The 18,046-nt window shown below is 37.7% G+C and overlaps 1 protein-coding gene across 3 annotated transcripts in view; it reads right to left on the bottom strand.

The window, feature by feature from the left end:
• Nucleotides 1-17,206, bottom strand: part of AUTS2 (activator of transcription and developmental regulator AUTS2) — a 1,792,651-nt gene extending 1,775,445 nt beyond the window's left edge. For 2 of the 3 annotated variants that reach the window (XM_040336745.1, XM_040336744.1), the window contains exon 1: nucleotides 16,895-17,206. In XM_040336745.1, the coding sequence (XP_040192679.1) occupies nucleotides 16,895-17,170 (276 nt within the window). In that variant the 5' untranslated portion in view covers nucleotides 17,171-17,206. The remainder of the gene's footprint in view (nucleotides 1-16,894) is intronic. The other variant, XM_040336743.1, reaches the window with a different exon arrangement.
• Nucleotides 17,207-18,046: the final 840 nt, after the last annotated feature.

The raw sequence follows: 18,046 nt of genomic DNA, 5'->3' as shown, positions 1-18,046 counted from the left end.
AAAGAATAGGGTAGCTTATTGCTGTGCTTGACAATAATAGCAGGTACGTGTATATAGATTAACTATGTAATGTTTATTCTAGCGTTAACATGCTCTATATAATTAACTGCAATGAGTTAATAAAATCAAAATTGGGTATTAAAATTCTCAAAATAACCTTGAAATTCCCTACAAGACTTGATCTGTTTTTATATATACAGGCTTAGTCAGTTAAACATGAAAAATTGACTGCTCGCCTGTTGAAATAACCTTGGACACTCCAATAACAAGGATGCCCTAAACAATACCTCCTTCAAGCACATAACGTACTGTATATATAAATGAACAGCACGGTTTAAAGTGCAACTAACTAAAGGTAAACTCTCTGATGATATTTATGATACAATCTGTCAGTTGCATTAGTACACCATAAGCATGGTTTTATTACCTGAGTAGTATCTAGTAACAGACTGCATCTGATATGTCATATTTAATTTTGCACATAGTTACACTTAGGTTACTATCTCTTTTTAAAAACAAATAAAAGCAGTAAGATACATGTAATGATTATAGAGGGAAACTGTTCATATTTTTAGTGCTTTTATCCATTTCTCCTATTTCACCTATAAAATCACCTTTCTTAGGGAAGACAAGGTTTGCTAATAGCACATACAGCCATGAAAGTGTGTTCTGTTTGGTTGTTTTGGGTTGATATAATCATTGAGCAAGCCCAATAGAGATTAAAGTATTCAAAAAATATAAAAAAAAAGGAATACAGTGCAGTCAAATATATGATTGATATCATAAATTAATAAATAAGACCATGCAAAGCAGCAATTTTCTTGTGAGACACGCACAACACAACACATGAATAAAAAATAAACTGCACTTTAGAGAGTGTGATAAATAGTCCATATATATATATAATATGCAAAACAAGTCCATAAACCGACGTGATATCCACAAAATCCCTTGGTATTAGAAAATTCACAAAAAAATTGTGATAATAGAAAAAACCTCCACCTAATGAATTGCCCGCTTACCAGCTCTATCAAGGGAGGTCTCAAACACCTGTGGCTCTTAACCCAGCCAGGGCCTTTGATCATCCAAGGGGATCATGCTGACATGCCTCCACCACCCAGTGGAAGTCAATCACAGAGGGGTTCAGGGGCTGGCCAGAAGTTCTCCAGCTTGAAATCCAGATCCACCTTCTCCCTGGAGGTAGATCCGGACAATGAGCTGGAGAACTTCAGGGCTCTGTGTGAGCTGGGGAGCAGGATACGCTGTGCAATATGAGCTGGAAAGTGGAATACGCTCTCCAGCTTGCACAGAACCCGGAAGTCCTCCAGCTCAAAGTTCGGATCCACCTCCAGGGAGAATGAAAGCCAAAATTTTTCTTTTAATTTTCAATGGATAAGGGAACGGTGAGAACCCCTGTGATTTTTCTTCCCTGGTAGCCAAATGTAGTATTTTCTGTTTTAAATCAATAAAAAACATTCATGTAGCACACTAAATAGCCCAACAACATCCGTTTTTTTGCCCCACCTGCACAGATCTTTGTAAATACATCTCATAGTATGTATGTTGACTTAATGTGTTAGAGTATTCAAAAGCCTGTCCCTGGCTGCTTGTAACTAAAATCTAAAAGCTGTTATTTTGAAAATATATCAATTCTAAATAAAGCCTAGAATCCATACAAACTAATAAAACTACCTTTGGATTGTATATTTTTGCATTACTGGGTTCAGTGAATGCTTGGCCACTAGAAATGATGGACCAACTTCCCAGCTCTGAAATATCTGTTCAACCTGTTATGTTTGTAACAACCCACCTCATGTGCAGCTTTCTTTTTTCTTCCTCCTAAATGCTTCCCAACTGAGTTACCAGACTCTCAGTATTTCTGAATTAATGTTTTAGTAGTTTAAGAGGAAATTTAACTAGACTTACCTGCTTCCGTAAACATAATATCAAATATTTACTGCAGCAAAGTGACCAGGAAATATTCCTGAATAATTAGTGTGGTTTTTATCTCCTTAATGATTATCTGTTTACTTTTTACAAAATGTGATGTTATCTTTAACAGTGTGTGACAGTGCTGCACCTTGTTATGATATCAGAAGGGCTAGATGTTACCTAAAGGCCTATACTTATGCAGGTTGAGGGGCTCTGGGATGTTTATTTTAAGGGGAGAAAACAGAGCAAATCACCAAATGTGAACGGACCATAGTATGAACAGGTACTGGGCGAATGCCTGTTCTGCTCTCAAGGAGAGGTAATCTGACCCGGCTGAAGCCTGAGAGAGGTATTGTAAATATGTATGTAATTGTATGTAATTAGGCTGTTTGTGCAGCCTAGGATGGTTTGTTTGTTGGTCACAAGGCCGAATGAGAGGTGGTGATTCCACCCCCCCCCCCTTGCAAGGATAACCTTTCGTACATTTTTTAACTTTATTTTTGAATGAATGTGGGCAGAAAGCACTAAAACATACTTTACTGGCTGGACCAAAGTTTGTGAAAGGCACAACACTTGAGTGATCCACCCCCCCCTCCACAAGTATTTAAAGATTTTTTTATTTCTTAAGTAACATTTACAGGTATCCTTCTCACCCTCACTCTGTGACTAGACGCTAAATGGAGAAGCAGAAGACTGATGAGAAGTAAGTCACTCTATTCTCTACTCTCCGTTTGCATCCTCTTTTCACCGCAGTGGCCCTGTTTGGCTCATTCTGCTGCTTCTCTCTCCCCTTCTCTGAGGTCTGCTGTGCAGATTCTGCAAGAGGCGGATACTGGGTCACATTCAGGTACTTGCACTGTTTATATTAATTAATTAATTGTATTAATAAAAGCATATCTGTATTCATTTGTGTCATTTATATCTGCCTGGAATTCAGCAATAATATATTTAGATAAATGTATATAGTGTTTTTAATGATGTATGCCATTGTTAAAAATAAAAATAGGTAAAGGAACCAGGATAACAAATACATTGGGGTTAATTTACTAAAGGCAAATATACTTTGCACTTTGCAAACTGCAGTTGCACTCTGCAAGGACAGTTGCTCCAGAGCTTAGAAAATGAGTTAAAGCTCTAATTTGCAAAGAAAAGTTTGCATGCATTTAAAAGGGGATTCGCATACAGCCGTGGAAAATGCAATTCACTTCTTCCGCCAGTAAGTTTCTCACAGTTTTAGTGCTGTTATCTATGAACCTCTAATTTCACATTGTCTGCTTTTTATATTACTAGCAGCTAGCACATCAAAATTCGAGTAACAGGTTGCATAGTGTAACTGTTTTACAACTGGCATTGTAGCTCCTACTCATCTTTTTTAAATAAATAAATGCACTTTTGAGTAAATTACATAACTGTTAATGGAATATACTCAATCCAAGAAGAAACACAAACATGATCTCAGAACATGACAAATGCTATTAGTGGAAAAGCCCCACTGTTAATAGATGACCATTTACTATTTTTTTTTTCAAAATACCATCAATTGATGACATAGCATGATCTGAAATATCAGGAGGTTTCAAGAAATCTCCCATTGCAGAGAAGTGAATTTCTACCTTTTATTTGGCAAACCGACCTGTTTTTTTTTTCAGTATACATTTCACAGTGATGCCTCCTATAAAACTGCAGTGTTCTCCAGCAGTCTCCAGTATGGCTTTCCGCCAAGTTACACAACAAACAAATTGATGAAAAGAGAGGAACCTACACACAGCTATGTATATAGCAGATCTTTTAGCATTTTGCTTACCAGCGAGATTGCCAGGAATGGGAAACCATGGAGGTCATAGGGGGGTCTTTAGCACTTTTGGGGGGTTTGGCATTTTTAAATGGGGGGTTCTTTGGCAAATTAGATTTTATATTGCAGAGCATGACAAGTGGTTAGTTTATAGAAAACAATTCGTTATTAGCTTCATACATCTGTTTTCCAACCACTACCGTTAATATTTACCTAACATTTTCTTATTTTCTGAAAGCATATGCATTTTGGATTTTTGTTTATGTATTTTGCTTGTGCAGAAAAATAAATAAAGTCCTGTTTCTGTGTGATAAAACATATTTCCATTTTTCTGGCAGCTACCATGATCTATGTTTAAAGTAAATCCTTCAAAAACTCTGGAGAATTAAATTGTTTTGGCAAAGCTGCATTTTAAGACAATCAGCAGACCCAAAAATATAGATAACTGAAGTTTTAGGCACATTTTAATGTCTCCTGTAAATGTCCTACATTAAACTTTCCACCCCAAACCTTCCTACTAATATTTTAATGTAATGGGTGGAAAAAGGTGGAGGAGGCATTTCCATCCACCCATTACTAAGTTAAGTACTCTTAAATTAATAATATACTGAAAAATATTGCATTATCATAACTGCCCAAGGTTGAAGTTATAGTCAAAAAATCCCCGAACCGGGGTGTGGTGTGGGAATTTAAAGATGCAGATTTGAATATTCAAACTATTAATTCCTTAGATAACAAGACCAAACTACACATTTTTGCCCTGGCTATATGAGCCATATACCAGCTATTGTTGCGGTCATTCTGATTACATACATACTGGCTTCCCCAGGCATACAAGCCTATAAGTCTTACCCCATACACATGTAAGTGGTCTCCTCTTTATATAGTCTATTTTTCAGTTAAATAAATACTCTTATTTCCCTTTATAATATGGCTGCAGAACTTTATCTTATGTTTTTTGTACATACATTTAGTGAATAATCTTTGGGCTTTTGATACAGTATATACACTATTGTGCCCTCAGACTTTGAATTTGGGGTCTAGCTTATCTGTGTCTGTCCTATTCAGATCGATTGCTGGATATCGCCATTTAAAGGGTCACTAAAGGAAAACATTTTTTGCTGAAATGACTGTTTATTGGGTATAGAGACATAAAAGTTAACTGATTCCTTTTAAAAACGATTAAAAATTGAATTTAATCTATCATATAATGTGCCTCGAGTTTCACTTTCGGTTTTAAAGGTACATACATGAAGTTCCGGGTGAGAGGTGAGTCGGGAAGACTCACAGAACAAAAACAAACAAATCCAGGGCAGTGTTTTGTTTTTAAAATGAATCTGATTGGTTCTGAGGAGTTTTAGACACACAGTAATGACAGCTCAGACCACCGTGAAAAGCTCCCAGTACTGTGGTTATAAGGAAACAGGCAACCAGGAAGTGTGGAGATCACAGCAGAATTACAGCTACTTCAAAGCAAAAACGAACAATGAGGACATGAAACCAGGACTGCAGTAAGGTAAAGGAAGCTATTTAGCTAAAAAAATTCCTTTAGTGACACTTTAAGGCTTACATTGTTGCCCTGCCCCAATAAGGCAGAGGCACCTGCCCCAAGGGGATTGGCATGGTTGCGCTATAAAGGAGGATTTCTGATTTTATTTTGGAGGTATAGCTTTGATCCTTTTCAGTGGAACAGTACAGTTTCTATTAATGTAACCTATGAGTCGGCATTGTATCTTATTTATGATTAATTAACCCTTTTCTTACCAAGAAATATCTAATGTAGTAACAGGATATGTTTATTTGCTACCTATGACTGTCTTTCTAGATATTTACGGTGTTTCTTTGTACATTTTATGTAGATCGTTTATATCCGTGTGTTCCTGAAGAAGCCCTGTACTTGGGTGAAACATGTAGAACTAATAGCACGGGTCGCGCAAGGAAGCCTTTTTGCACTTGGTTGTAAAAGGAGCATTCTTGTCATTTTTAAGATGTGTATATTTATGAAATATTTGTATGAACAAACTATATATTTTTAACAGTTCATTTGACCAATCTATTGAGTTCTGTGGTTTTGGCTAAAGTTATTGTTATCTAAGGAATTAATAGTTTGAATATTCCAATCTGCATCTTTAAAATCCCACACCACACCCCGGTTCTGGGATTTTTTGACTATAACCTCATATAGGGATATAGATGCATTTGGACATTATTGTATAGAAGTGTACATGAAGAAATCATTTCGATGAAACATGTCGGGGAGTGATTACTAAAGTCACAACCGCATACCTTAACTTTCTAAGCTTGAACGTGGAATGGTCTAATCTGCCACCAGCTCAATTACCTAAGCAGCAGCTCCAGTACACCTGCACAAGGGCTGTGAGTAACACTTGGGCTATTCGTTGGTCCGCTGTGACCACTAGTTCACCTGGAGGATATCTTTATTTTTTGTTTTACACCGTGTCAGTTTTTGGATTTATACACTGCTTGTAACAAGAGTTACCTTTGTGAGTGCATTCTTTGGGAGATTTGTAGTGTGTTATTAAAAGTTGTGTTACAGTATCACACTATTGTGCTCTCTTTTTCTTATTTGCATATGGCTGTTATCTTGGAGTTTTCTTTTTGCTTCGGATCTCCATCTGTTTAACTGAATGCTCCACTCTATATGAAAAGAAGGAGTTCTATCAACTAAACTGAGGGGGTCAGTTAACAAGCCTGTGTGCCTAAACACGAAAGTGTCAGGCCATTTGTTGCGGTGAGTTTGCATTTCTGATGGGTGGTGGAAGCACGCAGTCACTGTGGTGTGGTGAAAGCACTTATTGAAGATCGGGAAGGATTTTTTCTTTTCCTTTGTTCTCCATTTATGAACTATTTATATATATTTTTTTTGTTCACTTAGGCAGTTTATGGACTTTATTTGCCAACCTGGTATTTTTTGATGCAATCTTTGCACGGATTTTTGGACACTTATATATTGACTCACTTAGAGGGTGGATTATTTATTTATTTTTCACTATGTCACTGTACCAATATTATATTTGTTGATTTACATTTTCACTTATTTTTCTGAGCGCTGTTTAATATCACATTTGGCACCTTATTTATAATAGGTATCACTGTATTTGCATATTAACTATTTTGGATTCTATAATTTTTAAAGCAGCAGCTCTTGTATATTTATTAATTTATTCATTTATTTTATAAATATCACCAGTGTTCACATTTATTCTCCAGCTACGCGCAGTGAGGGTGGCTCACATTAGACGGCCCTTATCTCCACCCCTTTTTTCCATATAGAAGTGTATGCTCTATAATTTACTTAGCCTAAGGTTGAAAGTGAACTCCAGCCTTACCCTCAGTCTTGCACAGTTGTATGTGCTGCTGAATTTGCTTACTCTAATTTCACTGCTCACTGCAGCGAGCAGTTATTTCCTGGCTGGAAAAAATCAAGCATCATTTAGTCCCTTCCTCCCCAGCTTTACTGTCCCTGTCCCACCTCATTCATTCATTGGAATTTAGTTCTACATAGATCATTAATGGAGGTTCAACATCACATGTGCATTACCTAGCACAGACTGCATTGAAATGCATCCTGCCTAACAAAGTACACTCCTCCAGACTCACCTCCACCCATTAAGGCATTTTGATATTTGCATAACCCCTCCCAAGGACCAGACTAATGCTTGCATTAGGGCTCAGTGTTTTTAAGAGGACTAGAGAAGTAGGATGCTGTAATGCTTGTTGACCCCTCCCACCACCCACCAGTAGTGGTGTGCTTGAATTGCATAGAGAAGCAGGGAGATTTAAATATGCAATGGAAAAGTTAAGGTTTTTATTAATATTTTATTAGCATTTTTGTAAAAGGGAGGGGGCAATAAAAGGTGGAATATTAGCAGATAAAACTTTAACTTTAATATATATAAAAAACAGTATTCAGTATATGAATTGTGATTTATTTCACATGCTTTTATTTATATCTTTCCCCACATTTAAATGCAGATCAGTTTATCCAGGAGAGGGACTGGGGATTCAATTATAGACCATAGTCAAATGTATGGAAATGACTTGACAATCAGACTATCCAACTACATTTTTCCTCCTCAATACCAACATAATCATGTATGCTTGTAACCCATAATCATGTATGTTCATGTGGATAGAAGAAAATCCACTGGCTGAATATTAGACTATGAAAGGAAATTTTTGAGTCTGGTTGGAATAGTTTTCCTCTGCCAGAGCTTTTTTAAATTACTATAATATTACTGTAACCAGGAGCTAGATGCACATTTGGTACAGCAACATTGTGCTATCCAAGTGTGTGCTATTCAACACACATTCCCAAGTGTTTAGGTTTATGCAAACAACTGATTAGGGCCTTACACTTCCCAGATCGAAGTATTTCTGTGACAGGTACAGACAGGTTTTTCTGATAAGCCATGAATAGTAAACCCATGCAAATCAAAGACATGCAGAAACTGTCCAAGCTGTTCACAAGTAATAACAAATGGTGTGATTACCTGTGGTTAAGGACACATACCTCCCTAATGGCAGGTAATTGCTCATTCTGCGATTACATGCAGACTATGAACAGCCATGGACACCGTCAGTCTGTCTTTGATTTGTACATACTTCTTGTGCATGGCTGATCAGAAACACCTGGCCATACCTACTACAAAAATACATTAATCTGGCCAATGTACAGCCCAAATCAGCTGTGTGCATGAGTCTCTAAATCACACAAAGTTCAAAGAAATATAACAGGCCAATATGGTAAAAAATATATGAAGCAACTCTTGAAATGTCTTGGTTTAAGAACACCTTGTACAATCTGGTAAAGGTTCTTTTCTGCCAGTGACCTTGCGGAAACATGCAAATAAACTTACAGCTGACATTCTGTGCCAACTTAAAGGGTCACTAAAGGATTTTTTTTATCTAAATAGCTTCCTTTACCTTACTGCAGTCCTGGTTTCATGTCATCATTGTTTGTTTTTGCTTTGATGTTGCTGTAATTCCTCTCTGTTCTGGACACTTCCTGGTTGTCTGTTTCCTGATAACCACAGTACTGGAAGATTTCTCACTGTGGTCACTAATCAAGGAGGTGTGATTACTGTGTGTCTAAAACCCCTCAGCACCAATCCAGTTTTGTTTTACAAAGCATCACTGCCCTCTATTGGCTCTCTGGCTCTGTACATCAGAGAACCAGGAAACAACAGAAAAAACTAAACTAAACTGCAGGTACATTATATGATTGTTTTTTTTATCTATTTTTAATCATTTTAAAAGGAATCAGTTAACTATTATGTCTCTATACCCTGTAAACAGTCATTTCAGCAAAAACGTTTTTTTTCTTTAGTGACCCTTTAAGTCACCTTTCTGCAGCAAAATACATAAGCACCTTACAGTAAGAATAAATCCCAATCTCCTCTTTCTGAAAAAAAGTGCAATTTATAAAAAAAAATTCTATTACTTAACTTTAGAGATGGCAAAATCATAAATTTTGCAGCATGATTTATTCCTAAACTACATTGTTTATAAACCCCTTAGGTTCCACAGTGAGTATAATAGCAATGCTTTACTGCATATACAGACTGATTTTACTGTTGTGGGTTTCGTAACACTTTAACTATTAGGCCCCGTACACACGACCAAACATGTCTGCTGAAACTGGCCCGCGGACCAGTTTCAGCAGACATGTTTGGTCGTGTGTAGTTACGAGCGTACAGAATTTCACCGTACATTTGCCCGCCGGGCCGTTTTTCAGCAGACATTTATTTGCAAACTTGTTTTAAAACCGTCCGCTCAAATCCTGTCCGAACGGACATGTTTGGTGGTGAGTACCCGGCCTTAGGGATTAGTAGGGATTTTATATGACATTTATATTATTACCATCAGGCCATATACAGATGAAAATAATCATATTATTATTATAATTTAGGTACTTATATAGCACTGTCAATTTACGCAGGACTTTACATATACATCAGTCCCTACCCTGAAGGAGCTTACAATCTCTGGTCCCTAACTCACATTCATATACTAGGGCCAATTTAGGCAGAAGCCAATTAACCTACCAGCTGTCTTTGGAGTGTGGGAGGAAACCGGAGTACCCGGAGGAAACCCACGCAGGCACAGGGAGAACATGCAAACTGCAGGCAGGTAGTGTCATGGTTGGGATTCAAACCAGCAACCCTTTTTACTGCTAGGTGAGAGTGCTTTTCACTACACCACTGTGCTGTCCATATACAGTATGTATTCAATTAATTACAAAAAAAAAGTCATTAGGGGCTCAATATATCTTGCTTCAAAAATGATGATTATGATGAATATAATAACATTTATTAGTACATTTTAATTGTAAGAAAACATGATATACCAATATTTACTTCCATCTTATGGCATACGATTTAATTAAAATATTTCAATAGTTCGGGAATTTTTAAATCTTTAGATTTCCTTAAATAATATGTATTATTCAGTTTCTAACTCACGCTGTTCTCGTGCTCTTGTGAGCTTTTAGTTCTAGGTTATAAAAATAGGCTTCTATTCTCACATGGATGAGCACTTGATGTCAATAAATTTGTGTGCACCTAGTCTTTTATTTTAATAGCTGTAAACTGCTTGTGCACACAGGGGGTGCATTTTCTTTTCTTTTAGTAAATGAAAGGTAAACCACCTTGTAGTCAAAATAGACAATAGCACAAAGAACAATCTTACACCCTAAGTAAACCAGACCCCATTTGCTCGTATTACATATTATTTTGGTACTGATTCTATTTACATACTGTACTGTATACTTCAGTTTACTAATCTATAGAATAACTACAAAGTAAAGAGCAAAGTAACTCAAAAAATAACAACCAGTAACATAAAAACTTGTTTTGTGACCTCGAATGATTAATAAATTTGCCTTTAAATATCAGTTGCTAGTCCTTAGTCCTTGATGACATCACAGGATTCTCTATGATTAAGAGGTCCACTAGTAAGGCACATACCAATAATTACATAAAATAATGAACTGAAGGGAATGTGTGATTATTAATGGATTCAACAGAGCTGGGCAAATATTGTTCATTAATGACAATGCAGTGAATAGGCAACACTGTATGTAAACTTAGCAATGAAGATTAAATCCATGATAATTACACCACATTAAGATGCAGGAGTGTCCTATGGCAATATTTATGCAGAGGTCGTACTGCTTAGAGGAGCCAGACTGATGGTTAAGACCTTTTCACAGGGTTTATGGATGTCATTCCAATTAGCACTATGGCTACAAGGAATATTTTAAGAGTCACCACATGTTTTGAGACTACACTGTTTGCAAAGAAGGTATACACATAGATAAAATATATGTAGAGTCTAACAATTACCTTATTTTAGTAAGTTAGTATAAGTTTATTTAAAACATGTTTTTTTTTGTTGTTGCTTTCTTTGGCCTGTTAAATATATCATTGAACGTTGTCTGTTTGTTTGAAAAGTACAAAATAAGTCCTATTTGTCCTGCCAGAAATCCAGTGAGGTCATACTTTTCTGTGCATTCTGAAGACCCTATTCCCCCATATATACAGTACATGCAAATTTAAGGACTGTTAAGCTTCAATATATAGTGTATAAAATGTGTGTTCTTGAGATCTGATACTATATTATTTGCTAGCACTTACATATAAACCTAGTCACTTTAGGCCAGATTCAAAAAAGAGATAGGACGGCGTATCTCCTGATACGCCGTCGTATCTCTGTGATCCGCCCGTCCGAACTATGCGGCTGATTCATAGAATCAGTTACGCATAGCTATCCCTAAGATCCGACAGGTGTAATTGACTTACACTGTCGGATCTTAAAGATGCAATTCTATGCCGGCCGCTAGGTGGCGAGGCCATTGCGGTCGGCGTAGAATATGCAAATGACTAGTTACGGCGATCCACGAAGATCCGCGCGTTCATCGCAATCCCGTACGTCGTCGCTAGTCATTTTTACCCGTCGCAAAGTTGCACCTGCTTTAACATGGCTTATCTTTAGATCAGCCATGTTAAAGTAGGGCCGTCGTTCCCGTGTCGAATTTCGTTTTTTTTTTTGCGTAAGACGTCCGGGAATACGAAACGCCGTAATGCACGTCGCATTTCAAAAAAACGTTGGGGCGCCATAATTTCGCGCAATGCACGTCGGGAAATTTGAACACGGAGCATGCGCACAACGTTCGGCGCGGGAACGGGCCTAATTTAAATGGTGCCCGCCCCATTTGAATTGGGCGGGCTTGCGCCGAGCGTATTTACGTTACACCACCGCAAGTTTACAGGTAAGTGCTTTGTGAATCAGGCACTTACGCTGCAAACTTGCGGCGGTGTAACGTAAATGGATTACGTTACGCCGCCACTGCGTAGCGGAAATGTATGTGAATCTGGCCCTTTGCTTGTGGCAGAAACTGGCTTGCTCATCAAGGCAGTTCAAAGTACAAGGTTCTGCAAAGTGTAGTAACCAGTAGTAGCCATTTGTATTTTAGGACTACTATATTGATGAGAGGTAATGAATGATCTGTTCTAATTCGTTACTGTTTTCTGCATATGATCTTTACTTTTTCCATTGCCCCACTGCATAGGCCTGAAAGAATAATTTTGGTTTAGCTCATACAAAGAAATGTTTACGTTGTTCATAGTTACCAAATAATGGGAATATTTTAAGCCACAATTTCAGCTTGCAAGACAATTTCAATTCAGCAGCAGAACCAGAACAGATCCTAACCACAAGCACTTTATTGTTTAGCTGTGCTCTCTAGTTGCGTGGCAAGCTGATTCTATGTCTGACAAAGGCTTGAGCAAGATTTAAAGTGATGTTTGCATTTGTCACAGCAGCAAGGCTTTCATTGCCTAGACATTTAACAGTAGACATGGGAACTGATTTACTAAGGTGTTATGTGAGTGATCACTTCAGTTCTCAAATTGTGTATAGAGAAATTATGAAAAAAATGAGCTCTCCTCTCATATGTATGGATGTTAAAAGCAAATACAGATACATCTTTTCTTTGTACCTCACTTTACAGATGCAATTTGTCAGTAGAAACCTTTGATGAAAAATCAGATGACAGAAAGAACTGAGATCTCTGTATGGTGCCTAATGCGTGAACCCATCCTTTGCCTGTATTAGGTAAAATAACATGCACACTGTACAGCAGGCACCATAATCAACCTGCTCTTATCTTCTCCACACTAATCAATCCTCATAGCCCTTAAAAAACTGTGCTTCCAGGGTATGAGGTGCATAGAGACATGCCTGCTTCCCACAGCTAGGCGCCTAAGTAGAAAAACAATGAAGAAATATGATTAGCCTTATGTAAGTATCAAATTTATAAAATTTCCGGAGCTCTAGTGACAGACCAGGACTGATAAGAAGTGCAGTGTAGGTAAGACAAGACACCTGGATAAAGTACAGGTTCAATGGACCGAAGGCAAAAATTAGAGTTTCCAAGCAAAAAATATGTCAGAGCAGCATCCGCAAGCTTGATTCTTCTTCAGGGTCACATCTGTACCACTAATTTCTTAAGAACCACTCATTAGTTAGACAGAACTTAGGAAACATTTAATCAGTCTAGTATAGCCAGAAGAAAAAAAGATGGCTTCTAACTAATTGCAATAGGTTCCTGCATATTGTTTTTTGATTATATGTAATACAAATATAAAGAAAATGCATATTAACTGGTACTTGAGTACTGTAAAATCTTTATAACTTTTACACAAGAACATGGTATGTAGTGAACAATAAGCACATGATGCATAAGAAAACTTTGCATGGTCAATGGTTTATAGCAAATTCTACTGTGTCTCCTATCTATGCTGGATAATAACAGTAGAATGGTGTACCATGTTAGCTATTGACAAAAGTGTTTTGGATTTAGGGTGATACCATCTTCTTAACTAACCATCTATCTGGTCAGAGCATAAAATGACAACAAGCCCACAGGTTATAGCTACCCACTTAAGGATATACAAACATGTATAGGATTGTTATGGTGTACTTGACTCTTCTCCACCTTGACCATTTCTTTCTCTAGCATGGGAGTTTGAATGTAGGGTGATACCACTTTTTGGCTAACTAAATTGATTGTAGTGCAAGATTTGGAAACACTCTGGCCTTTTCCTGAAGGAGAGGTCAGTGTGATTTAAAAGCTTGCACTACAATCTGTTTAGTTAGCCAAAAAGTGGTATTACCCTACATTCAAACTCCCATACTAGAGAAAGAAAGTGTCATGGTGGAGTAGAGTCTAATACACCATAACAATCCTATACATGTGTTTATTTCCTTAAGTGGTTAGCTATAACCTGTGGGGTTGTTGTCCTTTTATGCTATGACCGGATTTTATGTAGCAGTGAGCATCAATGATATGCATGTTTTGCATTTTAACAGATACAAATTTAATGCAGAGAGATACTCCTGATAAATGAATTTGTTATGGGTTTATATATGTTTACACTGATTAGTTCTATGTATGCATGCATCAATATATTACATTCCTTAAAGTCAACATATGATTTTCTAAAGACTTGGTTGAATCCCAAGAATACAAATTGCAATGACCTTTATTAAACTAATTACAGGGTATATAGATGAAATGATTGCTGTTTTTGTCGGTACGTTCTGCATTTAATCCAGTGATGACTAGGGATAAGGTTCAGGTATGCCACTACCATGGGATCAAGGCAAATCCTGCAGGCTCAAGATTCATGATCCCAGTAAATTTAAATAAGTTATTACTACCAATAATATAGACTATTTGTGTCATGCTTTGCATTATTTATATTTTTGATTTGTTTAAAGTGTAAGGAAACTTTCCACAAATTCTTTACCTTTTTCTCCCTCTCTTCCTAAGTAGGTCTAGATTCTCCCCCTACTCCCAAAATTGTTTTACTTAGATCTCACTTTTAGGCCCACAACATTGCATTCATCATTCCACCGGCTTCACGATCAAATGGCTGCACCTGCATAATTTTGCCCTATAGAATGTCTATAGGGCTGGAAGACAGATCAGCTCCTAACTGTGAAAACTGTGCAAGTGTAAATGTTGGATTAAGAATCTGGTCACAGAATTGAGATCTAAGTAGGTATAGTTGTGAGGAGGAGGAGGATGGGAGGGGGTCTTTCCCTTTTTAGGAGTGTGGGGGCAAAGTTTTCCAACAAAGTTCCCGTACTCTTTAAGAGAATCAAAAATACCCAAAAAGTGCAGCAGAAAGATTAGTTTATATTATTTTACTGCAATCTTTAAAATATAAAACCCTCTTACTGCTTCCTGAACACCTTCATCAATTCACTTTAAAACCATCAATACTGAAAAAAAAACTAGTGTATAAGTCCTGTTCTAGTAAGATGCCGAGCAGTAAATAAGTGAGTGAAAACAAAAAACTGTAACCTACTGTATATAAGGGAATATCTAAAAATGCAATTACACTATGAATTAAGAGTCAAAGTATTTAAATTTAAGGTGATCTGGCCACTGTTAGCGTCACCATTGTACAATGAAAGAAGTTTGATCTTTCCCCAAAAACTTTGATGTTTATAAAAGAAGGAAGCCTTGGCCAACACCTCTACTCAGCTTTTCCATGATTTGATGTACTTGTCATACTCAGGAAACAAATCAAATGCAACAGTTATAGAAAAAACAAATATATCTAGGCAAGTTCGGAGTCCAAAAACGTTCTTCGGTTTCACACATACGGTCGCCTGGAATCCATGTTTCAACAAGTGGATGAACATACTTGTGTACAGTGCCCTAAACACAGATGTTTATTTTGCTTAGAAAAACACTAACAGCTGGTGGAATCAGAAGAGTGTGGTCAAAACATAATGCAAATCACTTTCAATGTCAATGGCAAACAAACACAATATTTTAAGCCTGTAGCTGTACTGAGTCAATTCCTAGAATACTTAAGTTAACTGCAGTTCAGAGGCAAGAAAAGACACTGGTACTGTAGGTGCCAAATGACAAAGTCATTAAACATCTTGCTAAGTACTTTGTTTGCACAAATGACAAGAATATAGTCTAATTACAGGTAAAAGGAGCATAGATCTTCTATATCACCTAACTACATATCAACTGATATTGCCATACAATAACCTTGAATAATGCATTAAAATCATATAAATCTACTAGGACAAGCCAGGCAAGCTCACAAGCAACATTACATTACTTTGCAAGTTGGCTATATTATATGAATCAAAATTACAAGGCAAATAAAACAAATCTGAAAGTTTGCAGGCCACTGCCATTTTTTTGACAGTTGATTATTGCAGCAGAGTTATTAACAGAACAGACAGAAGCCATCAAAAAGCTAACAAAGCAATCTTTTTTACCAGGTCAGCCTTTTTAGAATGAAAACACTTCACCCTGCAATTGTGCTCTAATCAGCTACTAACCGAATAAGAAAGAAAGCGAAAGAAACAAACATATCTGAAGATAGAAAATATATATTTCTCTTGTTAAAGCACTGCAGGTGTCCAAGTCTCATACATAAAACAAGCTTTTGCCAGAAAGCAGAATAAAATCACTTTTGCACAAACAATAGCAGGACAAGCCTTTAATACAGTCAGCAGGGAGGATTTGATTTTCTCATTAACCCCTCCAGCAAAGAATGGGAGCGCTTGCTGTACCAGGCTGGGTAGCATAGATATTTTAACGATAGATAAATACAGTGCACAGAAATGCATGGGAATCAAGTCTCATTGAGCAGCATTATGTCTTTCCAAACAATGCGCTGGTAACACTACCACTCCCAGATGTACTGATCACAGAAAAACACACACACACACACAGCATAGAAGGATAAAAAATGAAAATTGTATTTGGCTATCAGCCACAACAGTTAACCAGATAGGTTACACATCCAGGTAGGAATCCATGCTATCCCTTCTTTACAGACACTACATTTCCATATTCCTAGCTACGCTATGTAAATTAACCCCTTTCTAACTATAGGGCTGTGAGTGGGACCTGCTGACAGCTGTGACTATCACTCCATCATCATCACAAACCCTACAGTGAAAGCAGTAAAATGCAATCTGCAGTGACAAGGGTCCAACCTCCTCCCCCCTCCCCACCTCTTCATCACCACACTCCAAAACATTAGGACCTTAAATGAACCCCCATACACCAAAACACACACACACACACACACCCTTATGCCTTACCTCCAGTGCCTCAAAAGTCACAAAGCTGGTCATTGAAAATCCATCAATGATGTCTTCTTCAGCCGAAGAGGACTCTTTCCTTTTTCTCCTGGGGGGCTTTGGTCTGGACAAGGAAGAAACAGTCGGGTTCCCATTGTCTTCTTTTTCAGATCCAGAAGAAGAAATCAAAGAACCAGTCCTGGCAACACCTAATCCTCCTTTGGACCTCACCACCCTATCCCTTTGGGATTTGGATCTCCTCTTCTTGCGAAACCCATTGCACCGTGGGCCATCCATTGCACCCACACTAGCAGCAGCAGCACAGGCAGCAAGCAGCAGCAGCACAGGCAGCAGCAGAGACACCAGCAACCACCCCTCTCCCCTTCCCCACCTCCTCCCCTCCTGATTCAAAAGAAATAATAAAATAAAACCCACCACAGTCTGCAAAAAAAGGCTAAAATGAAAAAAAGAAGGAAGAAGAAACCCAAGAATTAATCATGAAGAATGGACAAAACACATTGCTCCTTTCCTTGTGCTTAGTGGAGATGAACACACACCAAAAAACCCTGTGAAATGTGCAGATAATCCTGAGTGTGATTTCACCACACACACCACACACACATACAAAAAATATATATAATGCAACAAGAAATTCCTATAAGGCTGCCAGGAAAAGTAATGGCTGATCACACATCTCCTTTGTAGAAAAAAATCCAAAAAAAAATCACCAAGCAGGCAATAAATCTTAAGAGAAGAATGCTTTCAATATGATTGAAGGTTAAATCCCCCTTCCTTTAAAAAATCATGGATGTTTCCACCTGATTTATTTCCTGCAAACATTTAACTCTTTGTTACAGTAGATGTTTCTTCTTTTTTTTCCACAACTCCATCGCTTAGCCCTCGGATGATCTCCCACTCCTCCTTTTTAGTAAGGAAGTTCCAACGTAGAGGATGACCCCCCTTCTCTTCTTCTTCTTCTCCTTCTTCTTCCCTCCTCAGTGACAGATGCATCCAGACTAGGCAGACAGAGGAGGGGCAGGAGACTGGGTGGGAGAAGAGAAGAAGTGCAGGGGATAAGAGAAAGCAGAAACACACACACACAATGCAAGCAGGGAGAAAGTGACAGCTGAGGCTGGATGGGATGTGCTGCTCTCTGCTGTGCCCAATCCAGCT

Source organism: Rana temporaria, chromosome 2, assembly GCF_905171775.1.
Source record: "Rana temporaria chromosome 2, aRanTem1.1, whole genome shotgun sequence".
NCBI lineage: Eukaryota > Metazoa > Chordata > Amphibia > Anura > Ranidae > Rana > Rana temporaria.
The sequence above is the reverse complement of the archived record's forward strand: the minus strand, read 5'-3'. Positions and strand labels throughout refer to the sequence as shown.